This window comes from Pipistrellus kuhlii, unplaced genomic scaffold (assembly GCF_014108245.1).
Source record: "Pipistrellus kuhlii isolate mPipKuh1 unplaced genomic scaffold, mPipKuh1.p scaffold_m20_p_12, whole genome shotgun sequence".
In the NCBI taxonomy this organism is placed as follows: Eukaryota; Metazoa; Chordata; class Mammalia; order Chiroptera; family Vespertilionidae; genus Pipistrellus; species Pipistrellus kuhlii.
Window position 1 is genome coordinate 13,889,193 of NW_023425427.1, and position 21,681 is coordinate 13,910,873.

The 21,681-nt window shown below is 39.4% G+C and overlaps 1 protein-coding gene and 1 long non-coding RNA gene across 7 annotated transcripts in view; one reads left to right on the forward strand and one right to left on the reverse strand.

Annotated features, from left to right (window-relative positions):
• Window positions 1-1,724: 1,724 nt before the first annotated feature.
• LOC118716260 lies at window positions 1,725-17,555 on the forward strand. The gene is made up of 2 exons (XR_004987098.2): window positions 1,725-3,198; window positions 17,081-17,555. It is a non-coding gene; the product is annotated as an uncharacterized LOC118716260 (long non-coding RNA).
• NR4A3 (nuclear receptor subfamily 4 group A member 3) overlaps window positions 17,004-21,681 on the reverse strand; it is a 38,319-nt gene continuing 33,641 nt past the window's right edge. For all 6 annotated transcript variants that reach the window (XM_045579960.1, XM_036433198.2, XM_036433202.2 and 3 more), the window contains one exon: window positions 17,004-20,275. In XM_045579960.1, coding sequence (XP_045435916.1) covers window positions 20,028-20,275 — 248 coding nt within the window. In that variant the 3' untranslated portion in view covers window positions 17,004-20,027. The remainder of the gene's footprint in view (window positions 20,276-21,681) is intronic.

Sequence of the window (21,681 nt, forward strand, 5' to 3'; positions counted from 1 at the left end):
TGCCCTCAGGGTGACTACAGGAGGTCCCCTAGTCAAGATGGACTCACTACAGTTTTACCCAGACTTCTAAAGAACAAAGAATTGCTGCTATGTTAACTGGTTTGGAACACAGAAAGAACATCACATACCACCGAGTTGATTTTATTATTTATACTAGAGGTCTGGTGCACGGAATTTGTGCAAGGGTAGGCCTTTGCAGCCCTGGCTTTGTCTGGAAGGTTGTCCATTCTGTCGTTCCACTGATCGGCCATTAGGTCAATTTGCATATTATGCTTTTATTATTGTAGATTTCAGTTTTGTCTTAAACCTGATAAACCAATAAGTATATATATCTGCTAATAACCCAGCCTAGCACGTGATCTATGAACTGAATTACTGTCCTTGTCTGAGGAATGGCTGATACATTTGTAGTGAACTCGTATTGCTTCCTAGGGGTCCCTGCCTTCTTTTCTATGCTCGACAATCTGCCTAAACCTTTCCAAAAGTTTATGTTAGACTTATTATTTTTTTTTTTAGGCTCAAAACATTTCTCTATTTAGTAAATCAGAACATATGCTTGTTTCTAGAGTTCAAACACCTCTTCTCAACTCTAAAATGTCTCAAAATGTCTCAGAAGACCCTAAACAGTGCCCGTGTTTCTTGTATGTTATGAGATAGGATATATCAAGGTGTAGAGATTTAAAGTGTAGACCAAAGGAGCCACATGCTAACCTGACAAGCTCAGGGAAGGCCTGCATGGCGGTCTTGCAAACTCAGAGACCTAAAGTCACCACAAAGGATGGTCTGAAATGAAACTTTAAAGCAGTTGTGGTGGGTAGTTACGTCGTAGGCTGGTATCTTTACTGACAAGGCCAACCTTTACCTTAACTGAGCCTATCTGTCTTTTTGAGTCTATGATAACATACCCTTGAAATGTCTGGGTAACTTTTGTGGACCCCCTGGGGTCCTTCATTGTTATTGTTATCATGTTAATTGTTGACTGTTGACTGTTCTGCGCCCACCTAAATGTGTGTCTATCATTTTATTTTTTATCCAATCCCATGCCCTCCCCACCTTTGCTTTCTCCTGCCTCTCTAAACTATCACCAGTGGATGTCATGTAACCCACCTACGTCCCCTCCTTTGATTGCAATGTATAAAAATAGATGGAAACTTGCCATTCTCCGGAGCATCTTAATCTGTTAGGGTTCTGATTCCTGGGAATTGTCAACAGTTTAGCTCAAATAAACTCATAAAAATGCTTTACAGGTTTCAATGTTTTTATGTTAACAAAGTCATGCAGAGCAACTAATGTCACTCTTTCTTCCTGCTCACATATCTTGAGCCACAGTTCTCTGCTGTTATGGTTGGTCTGACCCTTTGAGTTTCTACTATTTTTCCATTTGCACCAGAAGAAGATGGAAATCAAGTTATCAAGTTGAAGTGGAATATAAGAGGTCAGAACTAGAAAAGTTATTAGATCAAGTCTAGATAAACAAACTGTGAGGGATTTCCTCTGTCTTATTCCTTATGGAGACAAGTGTGTTGGGCAATAGTTCTTCCTTTTTTTTCTCTTTTGATCTTTATTGTTGAAAGTATTACATATGTCCTCCTTTTCCCCCATTGATCCCTTCTAGCCTGCTCCCATCCCTTGCCTTAGGCCTTCACTACCCTGTTGTCTGTGTCCTTGGGATAAGCATATATGCACAGAAGTTCTTTGGTTGATCACTTCTCACCCTCCTCCCTTCTCTCCCCTCTGAGATTCTGTAGTCTGTTCTACTCTTCTGTCTCCGGATCTATTTTATTCATCAGTTTACTTTGTTCATTAGATTTTGGGGCTATATTTCAAAGCTAATGTTATTAAATAATGGACTTTAGTGTTAATTCCCCTCGTTCTGAGTCTATGCTTATATGAAGCAGACTTTTGGTAATAATTAGGCTTTCCTTGTAGATTTGTCTATAGATGAAGAATATACTTAACAGAGGATCCAAGCCCCTGGTAAGTAAACGTGTTAGTGGATATCTGTTTGAGAGAGAGAGAGAGAGAGAGAGAGAGAGAGAGAGAGAGAGAGAGAGAGAGAGAGAGAGAGAGAGGAATCTACTCTGACCATGCTGCTAAATCAGGTTCCAGAGGTGAAGCCTCAGGAACATGGAAATCACACCAGGACACTTTGAGACTTCTCTTGGCAACTAGCAACTCTTTAGCATGGGTTACTTTGATTCCATCTTGTAGCTAGTTGTCCACAAATACCCACTCTGTGAAGACAGTCCACCTCTTGGTTTGCAAGACTAGCTACTTCTCGGGACACAGTTACTGACCACAAAAGTTCCTTTCTTTCCAAGAGCAAAAGCTGGAATTCTCCCACCTATTAACAGCTGTGAATCTTCTGAAACGCTCCATGGAACAAAGACTGTTGTTGTCTTTAGACATATGACATGAACATTAATTTTACAGACATACAGTGAAATATGCAGTTGTGTGGAAAGCTTCAGGACTAGAGAAGGATTATAATAAATCCCCTTTCAAACCTTTTAGAGATTCTTCAAATGATGATATCTAATTTGAGAATTTGATACATGTTCCAAGGACTGAATTGTGAATCTTTATAACAAGTAGGAAAAAGGATTGAGAATGCCTAAAAGCTCTAACACCTATGTTTTTTATAAAATGCTTACAAAACATAATTATTGAAAAATACTATTTGGAAGTGCATGATGATGAAAGAAGCATCTGAAAGGATGTTGCTTGGCAATTTTGAGTTACTTTCCAACTAAAAACTCTGGTTCACGGACTTTAAGATGATTTTGTATCTGTGTTTAAAAAGTATGCATCTTGATCCAATTTGACAGCTTAAGTACCAGGCTCTAGCAAGATAAAATCTGTAGTGACTAAGGCAGTGCTTCTTAAATAAGCGCAAATTGAACCTGCCATCCCAAATCACTACCATCTCCTCGGGCAAGACTAGATGAGCACTAACTCTCATCTGATGAGAAAGTTACCTCAAGCTCGAAACAGCCAGTTTGGATTCCCTAGCAAGTTCAGGGTAAAGCAGAGAAGAATACCAGAACTCTGTTCTTTAGCCAGCCCCCTAAAGAATGGAGAATCTTGTAGGGGTGATGTAGTCAACAGTTGGAGACAATTTTGAAGAAAGCATTTCTTTGTCTTCTTAGGCCAGTTCGAAAGGACCAAGCAAGCACCTACCCTCGCTGACCTCAGAAGGTGAGCTACTGTTAGTTTTTACTTGTTCTTGCTTTACATCTCTTCTTTGTTTCATTAAGTTACCCGACTTTGGTTCTGCTTTTGGCCCTTTGCAGTTGGTGTTTGAAATTGTTCTCTGTTCCTTTAGTTCCTGGGTTTTACCAACAGACTCCACCTTGGTTTATTCTGTTGACTTTCTATGCTCTGGGCTGTCCTAGTTTTTGTCCATTTGAAGCTAAGCACCAGGACAATCCACTTGGCTGGCTGAGAAGTACTCTCTGTGTTTGCAAAGGTATACGTGAGTGAATGGGGGGTAGCAGGAAGGGTATGTGCAATTTGGATAATCACTCACTAAAATGAGAGGGAGGGAGATGTCTAAATAAAAACAAGAGGAGTGGGGAAGAGATGCATTTGCTACTCCTTATTAACCATCTTGAGGTTTAAGATAAATTCTTAATTAGTTGTTTACCTTCCTGCCAAGAAATTTTATCTCAGCTCTCAGATTTTGCTGCCACCTGGTGCTAAAATATTCCTGGTAGTGAGGACTAAATAGTTTGACAAACTCCAGAAGATATGACCTAAATTCAGAAATAGCATGAATTAGGATACTGGATGGTTAGTGCAATAAATGAAAGATATAACATTAAAAAAAAAAAAAAATCTTGACGGGGGGGAGGGGGCAGGAAAAGATTAACCAATGAATTTATATGCAGATATGAATAGCCCATGGACAGACAAGTGTGGGAAAGGCCTGGGGAGGAGATGGGAGTGGGGAGGGAGTGTCAATGGCGGGAGGGATATCTGTAATACACCTAACAATAAAGATAAAATTCCAAAGATAAATAAGTAAAACTAACTTAATATAATGAAAAATGAATGTGGTATGCCTGTGGTAAATTTATAAGTAATAATAGTAAATTATTATGTACTTCTGTGATAACACCATCAAATGGGAATGATATGTAAGAGATCAGCTCAAGCAGGTCCTGAATTCACAAGTAAATTTCATTAATAAGTGGCTCATATTACCATAAATGCTGTTCCTGTTACATTGGGTTTCCTCTTTCAATCTGCCTCTGTGGTCTCACAGGGAAATCTTTATGATCATCTGATTAAGGGAGAAAAAACTGGTCAAATTTACAGGTATTTCCACCAAAAATGTTGGCAGAACTGAAATTGGATACCTACCCTACAGCATTCTACCCCCACTGAAATGTCAAATGTGAAAGAGAAATTTTCACAGTGGGCCAAACTCCAACCATTGCACCTGGTTAGTTCATTAGCTTAGAAGGAGAAATGGCTAAAGGTATGGATTACATTAGTTTATGAGTAATGACTAAGGGTTTGGTTGATTGGTTATGGACTTGGAAAGAAGATGATTAGAACATTGGAGGAAATGAAATATGGAGAAGAGATATGAGGATAGTCCCCTCTGAATATTATAATACTGCTGTGCCTGGTGAATGCTCACTGAGAGCAATTTTACCAGAGAAGGATCTAATCATCAGGTAGACAAGATGACCATGGCCACTTTATATATGAGTGGACTGGGCAAGAACAGGATGACTGGTGAAAGAGGCTGACTGATATCTACAAAACAGGTCATCTTGTCTATTAATTAAAGCTACTCTACCGAGTCCCCAACTGCTGACTGCGAAGATCAACACTAATTGGGGGTCTGACACTGCTTTTCAGGCCACCTGGCATCAGGCTGATTACATTGGGCTATTTTCATCATGGAAGTGGAAGGGCATTGTTTTTACTAGAACAGATACTTTTTTGGAAAGAGATTTGCCTTTCCTTCCCATGGTGTTTCTTTCAAGCCTCCCTCCCCCATCTATAGACTTATAGAATTGCTTATTCATCATCATGATATCCATACAGTCTCTCTCTTTTTTAAACTACAGAACTTATTTTACAGATAATGAGTGGTGAAGCACTAGTCTTCCCATCACCTGGAAGTAATTGACCTGATTGAATTATGCAGTAGCCTTTTGAAGACTCAGTTTAGTGCCAGGTGGATGGCAAAATTTTGCCCTTTAGAGTGGACAATGTGGATTTTGTGTATCCTCTTATCAGTATTTTGTGTATTTTCAGTTGTACAGTATAGACAGTTGAGTTTTTTTTATACAAAAGCATGGGCTTGTTGGTGTTTTTATTTGGAAGTTATATATGTCTACAGAAGTGTGTGTAGATATCAAGCTGACAAGGGATGGACTGTGTTGGATTGTGTTATGCAAACTTGGATGAACTGAGAATTACATTTTCTAGAATTTCATTTTTGTACAATTCTGAGTTAGAGTGAGTCAACAGAGAGACTTGTTCTACATTTGAAAGACAGAAGTAAAAGCAGTGACCAGGTATGGTCATGGACAGAGACAGAGCTGCCCAGCAGGTTCATTTTATCCTTTCCCATTAGCATTTAAACATGTCTTTCCTCTCTTTAAAAATCTTTCACTGGACTTCATTTCCCCTTCCATACTAACCTCTATTCTTTTTCTGCTGTGTCCATTTTCACCTTCTCCTCCATCCTCTGCTGCTGGTTTCTGTCAGATCCTTTTCCCTGAAACTGTTCTTCTCCTAATGCTCATTCTTTCTGGATTTCTATTACTGCTATATGCTTATGGTGTTCAAGAATTTGCCTTCTCTTGCCCAAGCCAGTTTGGCTTAATGGATAGAGCATCGGCCTGTGAACTGAAAGATCCCAGGTTCGATTCCTCAATTCCGGTCAAGGGCATGTACCTTGGTTGCAGACACATCCCCAGTAGGGGATGTGCAGGAGGCAGCTGATCGATGTTTCTCTCTCATTGATGTTTCTAAAACTCTCTATCCTCCTCCTTTCCTCTCTGTAAAAAATCAATAAACTATATATTTTTAAAAAAATAATTTGCCTTCTCTGAGTTTCATACCTGTAATCCAATTGTCTACTCAACTCTGCCACCTGGATGATAGACAGGCATCTACAACTAGGCATGTCCATAACTAAACTCATCATATTTTCCCTCAACACTGTACCTCCTGCATATCTCAGTAAACATTATCATCATCCACTCAGGTGTCTGAACCAGAAACCTGGTTTGAAAGTTTCCCACTTTTCCTCTTCCCACTGTCACTCTCACTATTTAGATTTCCTTTATCTCTTGCCTGGATTACTGCAACAGTCATGACTCCTGAAGTTGTGAAGATTCAATTAAATAATACAACTGTTATGTGCCATAAAAATGCTATGGGTTATCTTCAGTGTAGACCCTGAAAATATGGGACTATAAGTCCACTTTATGTAAGAAGTTGCAGCCAATATTGGGTAGCCTGAATTGAACAAAAGGAAAACACACTTGTACAAGAGGGGACATTTTTTTAGTTTATTAGACCTGGTTACAATGCTATTCATTCCACGGATATTTACTGATTTCCTTGCAAGAGCTAAGCACTGTGCCTGCAGGAGGCACTTCCAAGGCATTGACTCATTTGGTACTTTTCGGGTCCAACATTAAGGTTCCTGTTCTTAAGGGGCTCTCAACTTTCTTCAGTCACTACCCATTATGTTGAATGGTCTCAAAGATGGCCCTATCTAATGAGCTCCTTCCGTAGACAGTGTTGCATTGAAATTCTTTCCATGGCCCATGACTTTCAGAGAACAAATGAAGTGCAGAGAAAAAGAAAATGTCAATCTGTAAATATATGTAGACTGTTGTCTAGATGCAAAACATTTTTTGATGACACATAGGGACCACCTCTTTAGGACCTGAAGCAATCTCAGTAATGAATTCAGCCTTGTGTTCAGCCCATTCCCAGAACCTCTGGCTTAATTATGAGAAGAAAACTTATTTATTCTGGGACATCACTATTTTGGTATAAATTCCTGGAAGCCAACAGAAAAGAAAAGGGAAGATCTTTCTCAGAGTCTCTTCTCTGGATTTCTGAGAAAGACGTGTTTCATGTTTGGCCTGTCAGGTTGCTTTTAATATCAGCTCACAGACTTATCCCTTATTTAATTCTTTTTGAGGTTTGGTCTCCCTGTCCATCCTGAAGCTGAGATCTCCTACTGGGGAGTAAGTCCATCTTTCTTGTGTCTTCCTCATATATCATTTTTTCTCTGAGCACATTCTTCATGCTATTAGTTATAAAATACTAAAAAAGAATAATACTTACGTAGTAATTTACGTTTTACAAAACTCTTTTTATGGCCCTAACCGATTTGCTCAGGGGATAGAGCATCAGCCTGTGAACTGAAAGGTCCTGAGTTTGATTCCGGTCAGAGGATGTACCTTGGTTGTGGGCACATCCCTGGTAGGAGGTGTGCAGGAGACAGCTGGTCAATGTTTCTCTCTCATTAATGTTTCTAACTCTCTATTCCTCTCTTTTTCTCTCTGTAAAAAAAAAAAAAATCAATACAATATATATATATTTTAAAAACCTCTTTTCATGAATTTTATTTTTAATCCTGACAACAAGAGGTGTGAGGAATTTGAGGCTCAGAGAAGAGTAACTAGCTCTCAGATGTCAGTTATCACAAAAAACCCAGATATTCTAACTGGTATCCTATTCTTGTACTTCATCCTCCTTCTCCTCATCCTCTTCCTCCTCCTCCTCCTCTTTTAAAATATATATTTTATTGACTTCAGAGAAGCAGAGAGAGGGAGAGAGAGATTAGAAACATCAATGATGAGAGAGAATCATTGATTCGCTGCCTCCTTTATGACCCCTACTGGGGATTGAGCCCACAACCTGGACACATGCCCTTGACCAGAATCAAACCCGGGACCCTTCAGTCCCCAGGCCAATGCTCTATCCACTGAGCCAAACCAGCTAGGTCCACCATTTCTTCTTAAATCTGTCCAGTAGCCAAAATAATTTCTAGCCTGGACCCATTTCTAAATTATTCTGAAATATGAATAAAATCATGTTGATATTGGGAGCCAAGGAGCATGATGTTTCTCTTGGGGCCTCGCTTGGTTGAGGGGACCCATGGCCTCACCAAGTGCAAGAAATTGCAGGTCTCTTGAGACAGTGGTTCTCAACCTTGACTACACATTGAAAATACCTGGGAACTTGAAACACTATGGAAGCCAGGCTTCTAGCCCCAGAGATTTTTATTTAATTGGTCTTGAGCAGTCTGGTTATTGAGATGTTGTTAAAACTCCCCAGGGGATTTTAATGTGCATCCAGATTGAGAAACATTGTCTGAGGGCTTACATGGCTTATTTGCTCCTCATAGAACCTGTGGGCTCATTCTTCACCTCTTTTCTAAATCCTTTTTACACCACATCTAGTCATTGAATAAAATCTAGAAAATATAGACTAATCTTTTTGGAGGTTAATCATAATCATTTGACAAATAAATATGACTATACATTTCCAGACTTTTTTCTATATAGAGACATACAAATAAGCCTATAATATATATTTTTTAAGATCCTTACCTAAGGATATATTTATTGATTTGAGAGAGAGAGGAACATAGACACACACACACACACACACACACACACACACACACACAAAGAAATATCATTGTGAGAGGCACTCTAACTGGGATCGAACCTGCAACCTAATGTGCCCTGACTGGGAATGGAACCTACAACCTTTTTGGTGTATGGGACGACACTCCAACAGACTGAGACACTGGGCCAGGCCAAGCCTGTAATCTTTAAAAAAACCAAAATGACACATACTGCTGTCTTTGCCATTTTTTTTCTATATCAGTACATTCAAATCAATATCATTTCCAAAGCTCAATAGCATTCCATTGTTTGGCTGTCCCTCAGTTAGCCTTTAATAACAAAGAGGAGTTTTCTCTTTATCTCCATAGCCACTTCCTTTCAGGCAAGGTGACACTTGAAATCCCAGAATCTAGTAAAAATGACTAGATTCTCTAATTTCTCTTTGCTCCTGAGCCAACTCCAATTTATCTGGAAGAATTTACAATTAATCAAACTGTGTGCCAATGTGTAAGAGTCTCTTTTTTGCAGGAAACTATTATTAACACTTAAGCCCCAATAATCTTAAAGAAAGAAACTTAAGAAAGAAAAAGAAAGAAAGAAAGAAAGAGAGAGAGAGAGAGAGAGAGAGAGAGAGAGAGAGAGAGAGAGAGAGAAAAGAAGAAGAAGAAGAAGAAGAAGAAGAAGAAGAAGAAGAAGAAGAAGAAGAAGAAGAAGAAGAAGAAGAAGGAAGAAGGAAGGAAGGAAGGAAGGAAGGAACGAAGGAAGGAAGGAAGGAAGGAAGGAAGGAAGGAAGGAAGGAGGAAGGAAGGAAGGAAGGAAGGAAGAAGGAAGGAAGGAAGGAAGGAAGAAGGAAGGAAGGAACAAACAAACAAACAAACTCTGGGCTCTAAGATCGTGAAAGCTCCTCTATGTCTTCAGTTGTTTGGGGTCTTTTGTCATATTGTTAACGCCTAGACAACTGCTCTCTTGCTCACTGAGAGAGTTTATGAAATAATGCTAAAAATAATGACAACTAATATTTTTTTTTGTGACAACTCATATCTGATAGCATTTTAGTGTGGCTAATTCTAACATAAAAGTAAGAACTAATTGCTATTGATTAAGCACCCTTATTGAGAATCAATGTGAAAGGTGCTGACTAGGCCGTTAATAGAGTCCTCTGTCCAATATCTCATAAAGCCAACAAAGGGCCATTTTACCCCCATTTTACAGATGAGACATCTAGATTTCAACGAATTGCTCCAGTTGCCCTGTTAAAACATGGGTTATGTCATAGTTTTACTCAGCACTGTATCTCAGAGCCTAGCTCAGTGCCTTGCACTGTGCCTACCACCGGGCAGGCACTCCATACACAGTTGGTGGAAGAAATATATGTCACATGCTGTTTCACGAATTCATATTGCCTCTGGCTGACGTGAAAGAGATTTGCTTCCTGGATGTTCACTCTTTGCCAGTGATTACTCACAGAGTCATCGAAATGTGCTTGAGTTCTTTTCATTATCTAGGGCAGTGATTCCTTATGTGGGGCATATGCCTCACAGGAGGGCAAATTGATATTTAAAGGTGGCAATTCAAGAATAAGTTATTAATAGTGATTTTTTTTTTTGCTTCTTATGGTTCTCAGGAGCCCATGTACAGTATATAAATATACATTGTGACATATTTATGCATTTCAGTTCTCTATTGTATATTTTGAAATTTTGCTATTTTTTCATATCACTTCATATTTTTAACAATTTTTTAGTGATTTCTTCCTCAGTACTTCAACTGGTCTTTGTTCTTTTATTTTTCTCTTTCATGGATGCCATGTTCTTTGGAAACTTGTTTGAACCAAGTTAATGGCTTTTTAGGCTTCTTCCACATGAATAGGAGTTTATTTTTTGAATAAGTATTATAAGTCACAGGGAGGACATTGGGCTTTAGAGATGCTTAGGTGGGGCATGGCCAAAAAAAGATTGGAAACCACTGCTCTAAGGGCAATTTTCCTCAAAATGTGGTCCCTCACCCAACAGCATTGGTGTCACTCATGGGCTTGTTAGAGATGCAAGTTCATGGGCCCCACTTTAGATGGCCAAATCAAAATTTCTGGACATGCATTTCAGAAAACTGTTTTAAATAGGTTTCTGGATGATTCTAGTGGACATTAAATTATGAGAACCGCAGAGAATAAACGAGTACCTTCGTGTTCTGAAACTCACAACAATAGTTTAGCTTGGATTAGCAATTTTTAGCCTTTTTCATCTCCTGGCACACATAACCTAATTACTGAAATTCTTTGGCACACTGAAAAAGTACCTTTTTGCCAATATGGAAAAATAAGTAGGAATAATTTTGATTCATTTACACTGGATAGCTATTGTTCTGTTGGCTGTTGTCATTTTTTTTAAAAGTATATTTTTACAGATTTTAGAGAGGAAGGGAGAGAAAGAGAGATAGAAACATCAATAATGAGAGAGAATCATCGATTGGCTGCTGCCTGCATGACTCACACTGGGAATTGAGCCCACAACCTGGGCATTGAATTATGACCTCCTGGTTCATAGGTTGATGCTCAACCACTATAACACACTGATCCAGTTGTTGCCATTTTTTTTAAATTAGATAATCAAAGGGAAAAGAGGTCAGTGCCTCTGACTAAATAGTCAGGTATTACATGTTTTAAAAATTCTTGGAGCACATCAGTTGAAAATCTCTGGCTTAGGCAATTGGGTGAATAGAGCAGCGTTTTTCAACCGCTGTTCCGTGGCACACTAGTGTGCCGCAAGATGTTGCCTGGTGTGCCGTAGGTGCAGACAAGACAAGAATTTTATAATTTTTCACTATTTTGTTTACTTAATATTTCATAATAAAGTAATTATAAAATACTTTCTTTGTGTTTATTTGATTCCTATTCAAGAGAATTACTTTATATATAGTCAATATAGGCACAGACTTAAATTTTTTAACATTTTCTAATGGTGGTGTGCCTCGTGATTTTTTTCATGAAACAAGTGTGCCTTTGCCCAAAAAAGGTTGAAAAACACTGGAATAGAGGAACTGTTTACAGAGATTGGGAAGACAGGAGGGGCAAGTTTGGTTGGAGATCACAGATTTGGGTTTGGTACGTTAAATTGGAAGTATATGTGGGATATGGAGGCATCTAGAACCTCCAAGTTGGGAGCTCAGAGATAAGGACTGAGTTAGAGATATGGATTCAAAAGTGGTGTTTGAAGCCATGAATACAACGGCCTAGGACAGTGGGAAGCATTAGAGGAGAGGCAGGCCATTGACATCCCCTAGGTCAGTGGTCAGCAAACTCATTGGTCAACAGTCAAATATCAACAGTACAATGATTGAAATTTATTTTGAGAGCCAAATTTTTTTAATGTGTTTTAAAATATATATATTTTATTGATTTTTTTTACAAAGAGGAAGGGAGAGGGATAGAGAGTTAGAAACATCGATGAGAAAGAAACATCGATCAGCTGCCTCCTGCACATCCCCTACTGGGGATGTGCCCGCAACCAAGATACATGCTCTTGACTGGAATGGAACCTGGGATCCTTCAGTCCACAGGCCAATGTTCTATCCACTGAGCCAAACCTGATAAGGCGAGAGCCAAATTTTTTCATAGTATTTTTGATTGATTGATTGATTGATTGATTGATTATGGTATCACATAATTGTCCTCATCTCCCCAATCCTATCCCAAACCCCTCCCTACATATGGCCCCCCCAACCCCTCCCCCCTCATTGTCCATGGCCGCTGGCCAGGCCCATATGCATGCACACAAGTCCTTTGGTTGATCTCTTCCCTTTACTCCCACTCTCCCCTACTTTCCCTCTGAGGTTTGAAAGTCTGTTCACTGCTTCTCTTTCTCTGGGTCTGTTTTTGTTCATCAGTCTATGTTGTTCATCCTTTCCTCTAGATGTGTGAGATCATGTGATCTAAGAAATACCCTTGTAAGAACCTAAATTGAGGTTATGCCATAATGGTTATGCTGAGAGGCAAATGAATCAGTCTGTAGTGAGTTCCTTTCTGGGCCAACAGTTCTTTTGAATCCCAATTTCAATGTCAAATACTTCCTTATGTGTACATGTCAGCCATGCTATTTCAGATCTGGTTGGTGGACAAATGGTGGTGATGCAGGTCCAACCGTCTCTGGTTTGGTCAGAGAGCCAAATTTTTTAAACTTAAACTTTTTCTAACACCACTTCTTCAAAACAGACTCCCTTGCCCAGGCCGTGGTATTTTGTGGAAGAGCCACACTCAAGGGGCCAAAAGAGCCTCATGTGGCTCTCGAGCCACAGTTCGCCGACCACAGCCCTAGGTAATAGCATTATTTAAGGAGAGCCGGGGAATCAGCTGTGTTTGAGGAAGAACATGCATTGACCTTTGGAAAGGAGAGGTGCTCAGAGAAAGAAGAATCTGGGTATAGTCCTTTTTTTTTTTTTCTTACAATGACTTCCATTAGAATGTTTGTGTCACCTTCCCCTCTGGATTATAAACTCTTTAAAGACAGGGAGTCTGTAAACTTTAATAGGCCCCTTAAACAAGAGTACACTGATTCACAGTCTGTGAATAATCAGTGAATTCCTGCCAGGATTCTGCTTTGCAGAAATCCAATGTGATCAAAGCTACTAGCAAGATGTTTTCTCCTAAAACATACATAATTTCCCAATGGACAGTATGGCAGATTAAAAATAAGTGAATAAATAAAGGGGATCATGTATAATCCACTGATATCCATGCTAATCACATTAACCACAGTGAATTAATTATACCTGAAAACAGATGCAAAGTTAAATTCCTTAGAAAATCAATTCATTAAACTCATATTGGAATGCATAGTCAACAACCCCATGTTTAGAAACTATGATTTGTAGCAACTTCTGATTTACTAAAGAAACTGCTTAAAATATTTTAAAGGCAATTACAATTACTGTCTGGCATTTGATGGAAAGAAATATCGTTAGCATCGTCCCTAATGTGTCAACTGTCACAATTTTCTAAAATTTTTGAGGCAAAAAATAGGCAGGCTCTACTATTTACTAGCCTCGATTAGGGTTAATTCAATGTGTGTCTGCAAATAATAGTGTTTAATGTAATCTCTCTAATTACAGATAAAATGCATTTTCAGTCATGCTCATCACTGACAGTATTTTGGGATAAGTTAAACTGACAGCTGCTTTCTAAAGGAAAGAAAAAAAACAAACCTTCCTTGAGGTTGTTCTAATTTTCACTCTCTCTGTCTTTTTTTTTTTTTTTTTTTTTTGCATTGAAGTTCAGAAAAAATATGAAACTAGACACTTTTGCTCTAGATAGATACCAACTTTGAAAATCATGACATAGTCTATCTCTTGAGAATTTGGAATGTTTCCCACCTCCATCAATAAATAGTAACTTGAATTTACTCAACAGGCATTTTCTAAGGGTTTCAGGGAACCAGGCATTGTGCTAGGCCCGTTAGAGATTGGGAAAGAATGGTTCTACTAAAACTGTCCTCTGCAATTGGCCCCATGAGTAAGTCAACTTCCTACTATACTAGACATGTTAGTCACAGTGACAATATAATCACAACCCCTGCAGACAGAAACTATTCAAGCTATAATATTTTCTGAAGGGTCAGTCTGTGTTCTTCCTCCATCACAGCTGATTGGACCAGCCGTGACCCCAGGGCACCAAATCCACAGATTGTTCAGGGTCCTCAGTTGGCCTGGCATGATTACATTTTCTCTCTCAGGAATAGGAATTGGGAAATACTGAATAAGGGGGTGAGTGGCAAAAGTGAAATTAGACGGTGATAAGACAAGAACCACAAGACAGAGAGAATTATGACCATGAGGGGGCAGGCTGCATCCGGTCTATGAGGTTATGAAGATGCAGAAACACAGGACCTAGTTCAAAGGTGAATGAATCGAGGAATTAATAAATGAACAAATAATTATGACTTAAGATGTCTTGGGATTTTTTTTGGTAGGGTGAAAACATGACTGACTCACACTGAGTCATCATCCTTAATATTGCTGGCACTAAAAAAAAAACAAACAAAAACCTGTGCTGCAGATGGGCTATTTTTCTTGTGTCCTGTGTATCTTAATTGGGATTTTAGTTCAGCTTTCAATAATGGAAAAACTCAAAATAAACAGTGATTTAAATAAGGAGTTTCTTTCTCATGAATAGTTTAATATAAGAAACCCAGGACTTAAAAGGATAGCTCTTCTCCACAAAACTCAGAGACCTAGGATTCCTTCCAAATAATTTTTCCACAATTCCTAGGAGGTACCCTTATCTCCGTAGTCTAAGCACCATTCATGTTTCAGATAGAAGATGGAGAGAGGGAAGAATAAGAATAGGTGAATGACACCAGGTATTGCTTAAGATGGGTTTTTAGAGCTTGGAAACATCTTATGTATGATTTTGAGGTGAAAATTAAGGAAAGATCCAAGTTGTACTTCCAGAAATAGGGGTGACACCAGAAAGCAGTACAGCAAGACAATTCATTAACAGAAGTGGCACCTTAAAGCCAGGGCTACTGTAGAAGTTGGCAGAATTTGAAGATATCGCGAGGAGGTCTTTGGACCTCCCTATTTATGGAATAGGGAGTTCAAAACAATCCCTTATAGATCCTAAAGAGCAGAGACCTCAGCTAATGTGGGCTACAGCATATTCCAAGATCAGGCCTATCATGAGCCATCCTAAAATATCACCTATCATGATACTGCTCTCGATTCTTCTCCAAGATGAAATTTCTACCTGCAGAGACACTTTCTGGGGCCAGACAATAATAATGTCCCTAGAAGTCTGCTGTCAGATGCCATCTGGAAGGAGATGGGTATATAGGACATAGTACCCAGATGGCAATGTCACTTATATCCCATTGACCAGAACAGGCTGCCAAGACCACCCCTGGCTGCATGGAAGTGTGAGAAACATGTTTATCCTGAGGGGCCATGTGGGTGCCAAATGTTCTATTTCTATGTAAAAAGGCGTGGCAGTTTTTATAAAGTTAGACCTACCCAGCGATTCTACTCTTATGTATTTACTCTAAAGAAACGAAACATGTTCGCACAAAGACTATAAGTGTCTCAGTTTTGCAAGATGAAGAGTTCTGAAGATGGGTTAATGTGAATGTGTTGAACATCCCTGAACCATAAACCTTAAAAATGGTGAAGATGGTGTTATGTGTATTTTACCACAATTTTTAATATATTTTAAAAATTGATTTCAGAGAGGAAGGGAAAGGGAGAGAGAGAAAGAAACGTCAATGAGAGAGAATCATTGATTGACTGCCTCCTGCACACCCCTATTGGGAATTGAGCCTGCAACTCGAGCATGTGCCCTGACTGGGAATCGAACCATGACTTCCTGGTTCATAGGTCGACACTCAACCACTGAGCCACTGTGGCTGGACTTACTACAATTTTTAAAGAAGTCAACATTGACTTCTTGTATTATCTTTCTGTATTTAACTTATGGAAATTCAACTACAGGCAAGTACCCCTTACTTAGTCCTGACCTTCTTGCCTCTCTTCCCATTTAAAACCCAACTTTTGCCCCTAGTGACCTTTCTTTCCTTTTTTATTTTGCCAGGCCCCTATATTTAAATTCAAATGCAAGATGATGCTTCATTATATCTCATTTTTTCCTCCCTAACCATCTTTTATTGCTGAGGAAATCAAAGTACTGCTGAGCAGCAGGAAGATGGGTTTGTTTGGCTTTTAGACCACTCATGGCACCTCAGTGTCACAGAAAATGCTTTATGCATAAACTGATGAAGTAAATCACGAGAGCTCCACATTTCTCTTTTTGAACCACCAAAACACAGGAAAAATGTGTTTGCACTAACTCAGTATATGCTGTGCGGTGTAGAATTGAATAAAAGTTGCATTTGCGTTGCTCCCAGAGAGGGGTGTCTAGCAATGTAGTAGTAATGGCTTCTGCAAAAAGGCAGAGTACCAATCAATCTTTGAGAACTCTAATCCTGATTCTTGTAAATACTGATTCATGGACAATTGATATCCCATCATCTTGATATGGAGATCAATCCTTCATACGCCTAAAGAATACACTTAGGCCATGAATTGTTAGCTCCCTTTAAGTTATATACAATTGAAACAAAAAACAGTTTCACACCCTGTGCATTTGTATCTCAAAGCACCCAACAGCTCTTTGCCCGCAGGAAAGAGTCATGGTTAAATGGTTATTGAATTCAGAATGTCCTTCTTCCCAATCAGTGAGGTTTAATATATTTCCAATTGGAATGCCTATTAATTTTTCAGCATTAGTAAGCCTTTAAAAAAATCAATTTGGGGATGTATTGAGTTCACAGCAGACACTATTACATAAATGATAAAGAAAATACTGGTAAATGAAGCATGCTTATTCAACACACCAGTAGCCATTGATAAAATGTAATTTAATTTAATCATTTAAATTTACATGGTTAATGTACAAGAGCATTTCTTTCAAACCACAGGTTAAACACATACTAAAGAGCAATGCTGTTTGAGGGGCAGAGCAACTCTGGAAAACTCTGCTGTCTGAAATGAAAGCAAGGCACTCTCCACTAACAGCTGGTGGATTCCTGACTTCTGCCCACAGGAGGCCTCTTCACGCTGAGAGCTCTCCCCCGCCACGGGAGGAATCACCTGCTTTAATTCTTGCTGTCCTCTTCTGAGCTAGTTAGGTCATCCACTCCGTATAAACTTGTGTATCCACATAAAGACAAAAAAAGAGTTGATAGATGGCGTGGGAGTCTCCCCAGGCTCTCCTAGTTGCAATGACTATGGAAGACAGCAGAACGCTGGCTATCTTTGTTTTCAGCATTAAGTGTCTGGGTCTCTCACTAAGAATCTTCTTCATTGCTTCCAACCAATCGATATTACAATTAAAAGGTCTTCTTCCTTAAATCTGATGGGTGTAAAAATGAAAAGGAACAGCATTCCTCTAGAGCTCTGTGTTTTCTTTTTCTTTTCTTTTTCAGACATGACAAAAAAAAACAAGGACTGACTTTCCAATACTAATGGTGCACGAAAGGATTATGTATGCACAGTATGTCTAACTCATTCAAATTCAACTTGAATTTGGTCTGAAGCTACCTTATATGAAATGTTAGCTTTCCTGATATTGAATAATGCTTATTATGTTCACATATAAGCTGAAGAAAAAAAAAGTAATGCAAAAAGTACTTTACTCACGGTTATTGTTAGGTAAAATATAAGTATTTCTGGTTAGTTTAAAAAGCCTGTTTTCCTATAGATGAAGTAAGTTGAGTAAAAAGACTATGGAAAAGAGACTTAGGTCCTAGACTTGATTCTGGTACTAGCTCTTAGACCTTGGTTAACTCTTTAGCCTTTGCTGGGTCCATTCTCTCCTCTATGAATTTTGGGGTTGGGGTGGACTAGCTGACAAGTCAGGCCCTTTCCAAATTTTACCATTCCAAGATCCTAATATTCCAGATGCTATCATCTCGATATAAAAATAATAATCTTTCATAAAAGCTCACATAAACATATGATCAACTGTCAGAATGACTCTTGGGGGGAAAAACATATATGGTTTGCTATCTGGATTCTTCTTTGCAGCAGTTAGGCAATTCATTTGGCATCTGTTTGATTGTATAATTTAATGACAATATAAACAGCATAATTTTGTTATTTTTCCTTTAAAAAGCAAAAATGACTCAGAGCTAACAAAAACTACTGTGACATCAGTTTGACATTCAAAGTTGGTTTCTTAGCAAAATGGCCAAACATATTTTGACTTGGTACAGAATATATAATATAAAGACTTTTAGACTAGAAATCTTCAAACATTATATTTGAATTTAGCAAAACGTAAGCAAAATTTTTAATATCAAAGTGCTCAACAGTACTGCCTTAAAAGTCACTGCAAATGAACCATAAAATAACCGCATGGGAAGTAACATTTATTGTACAAATGGTTAATAAAAAGACACATTATAAATATATATATATGTAACCTGCTATATTTATATATAATTTGCTTATTTAATTTCTAGTTGGCGTATCCCAGTCACTGTGAACACCCCATTTAACTCAGCTTCCAGGAGCTGGTGGTCTCGCAATAAATACAGGCAAAGCTATTACAATATAACGTGCATACAAATGTTTTATACAAATAAGAACACTAGGCAACAAATTACCTCACAGGAATATGGCATTGAACAGTATAAACATACAAAAGGGAGTACGAGCACGGAATGTTGAAACGCAGCCCATGGATCCTTCCGGCACTCACATTCATACTACTTGTTAAAAAATAAGACTTGCTTACTCTCCATCATTGTCTTTGTCACTGATAACAAACATTAAGTTGTACATATTAAAAACCTTATTACCCCTGGTGTTTACCCTGTGTGATCCAGTTCCTATTTTTTTTTTTTTTTTTTTTGCATGTTCTTACCTAGGGACCAAACACGTGAGACTCACTGAACACAGCTGGGCTTCTGCATGACGGTGTCGGTCAGTTGCTATACCTGAAGGAAGTTGAGGGAACTAAACAGTTGTATGCCATCCACCTTATCATCTGAGCCCCCTTCCGGACAGCTGGACAGCCAGGGCAGGGATCTGGATCCGTAAGAATGGCCTGAAATATTGGATGGACCATACCTCAGAAGGGTTCTATCTAGAGGGCAGGTAGACAAAAACCTCTGCTAGGAAATTAGCACTTGTCCTTTGCTAACGTGCCTCCTTTTTATTTCTGTATAAAATAAAGGAGAGCTAATAGACAAGACGTAGTAAGACAGCACTTTAAAAATTGCACTTGTATATGGAAGCGAACAGCCATTATCACTTTGCGATGTCTGATGTATAGGTTATCGTCCATCTTTCACCACTGGTTAAAATATAAAGGAAGAAAGAAATTAAGATGAGGGGATTTCTGCCTTGTTTGCACCACATACGTACCCTTTGATACAGGAAAGTATATTCTAAAGCAATCATCTCAAGACAGGTCCTACCCTGGCGAACAACCCTTGGCTGTTCTTGTTTTTTAATACAAAGAAACTATAATTGTATCCTCCGGAAACAGTTTTCAAACAGTTATGCTATCCTTTTTTTTTTTTTCTTCTTCCCCCTGCTGGGATAGCATTATCCAAAAGTGCTTTGTTAGCAATTTCTTAAAAAACCCTCATGAACTATAACCCCCTCCCCACCCCAAACCCAAGCCTAAATATAAAACACAACCCCAACACAATACTCTGCACGTTTTCTGGCTTTAGGTTGTAAGGAAAAGTGCCAGAAGAAAAAAAGAAAAAGAAAAAAGTCTTTCATTTTGTCAGGAGCTGCTTTTTTTTTCTCTGAAGGAAGGACAGGAATGGTAGGTGTCCAGACCCCACCCTTTGCTGCTCAGCAAGCAGCTCGCGGGCAGAGGAGGCGGCTCCCTGCTCAGGCGGCTCCTCCTCAGAAAGGCAGGGTGTCCAGGAAGAGCTTGTCGATGATGGAAGGTGGGGACACCAAGTCTTCCAGCTTCAGGTAGAAGATGCGCTGGAGGCCCAGGGTGCAGATCTTGCGCAGTTCTACCAGGGCTCCCAGGACCTTGGGCTCCGGGGGCTCCAAGGCCTGCCCCTTGCTCTGGTGGTCCTTCAAGCTGCTTGTGATCTTGTTGCATAGCTCCTCCACTCTCTTTGGTTCTTTTAACCCATGTCGTTCTGCAGAGGCATAGGAAAGAACACGCTTAGGAGGCAGTTACATCTCAAGAAACCGTGAGCCCCTAAGCAAAGCCCGTGTCCTGTCCTGCCGGTGGAGATGGCATTTTACAACGTGCTCTCCGTTGCCAAAACCAGTTTGGCTCAGTGGATAGAGCGTCGGTCTGCGGACTGAAAGGTCCCAGCTTCTAGTCCACTCAAGGGCATGTACCTTGATTGCAGGCACAACCCCAGTGCGGGGGTGTGCAGGAGGCAGCTGGTCGATGTTTCTCTGTCATCGGTGTTTCTAACTTTCTATCTCTCTCCCTTCCTCTCTGTAAAAAATCAATAACATATATTTCAAACAAACACAAAGTACCCTCCTCCTTAGAGGTAATAGTTCTTGGAATCCCAAACTGTCACTCATTGTGTGCCCTCGAATAAGTCCCTTAACCTTTCAGTCCTGGTTTCCTTGTAAAATGAAGACAACATACCCAGCTCAGGGTTTCTGGGAAGAGGAGCCAAGGTGAATAATGCAGATGAAGTACACAGCTTCCTGCAGGTAGCCACATGGCCCGAATGACAGGATGGTTATTATTTTGCACACCTTATCCTACTGAGGTCTTACAAAAGCTCTGTCAGGAGGCAACTCCTTTTCAGAGGGACCTGGAATCACATCCAGGCACATGAATGGATGTTCCCATCTCAACAAACCCTCTTGGTGGGGGAGGCCCTACGTCCTATTGGCTAATGCAAGGGCTGCCCCGCAAGACCCCAAACGAAGTGCACTCCTGTGTTTTCATGGTAACCAACATTTTTTAAAATCCAGTTTATTTTTTCCTTGTTTTCCTCCATGAAACACTCAGGCACCTGTACCTGGCAGTCTGTACTAGACATGCATGTCCTCCTGCTGAGGAGATGGCAAAGTCACAGAGAAGGGAGGAGGCCCAGAAAGAGACAGTTGCAGGCATTTTTACCATGTGCTAGACACAAACACCGGCATCTTTTAAAATAAATAAATAAATAAAACAATATATAAAAGAGCCTCAAGTTAAATATTATGACCTCCTAGTTTGTGTATAATGTTAAGTGATTTTTCTAGTCTTCTGAGGCAGATGCTGCCTCTTGCCCCAGAGCAATGCAACTTCTCCCTGTAATGACAACGAGCCTGCCATCCAGCACCAATCACCGTGCTCCCTCCGCATGCAGGTATCAAAGCCTCTTTCCTAGTGAACACCTTGGCCCCAGTTCTCTCAAAGTTTTCATCTCTCAGTACCTGGACATGTAAAATAATAACTTGTGAGAGATGAAAAATATCCAACCAATTGGACATCACGTTTGAGTTTCTAATTTTCCCAACATTGATGTTTTTAGTTGGGAATATTTTTGTTACAAAAGTTATTTCCTTAAAGCATAAGTCATCAGAAAAA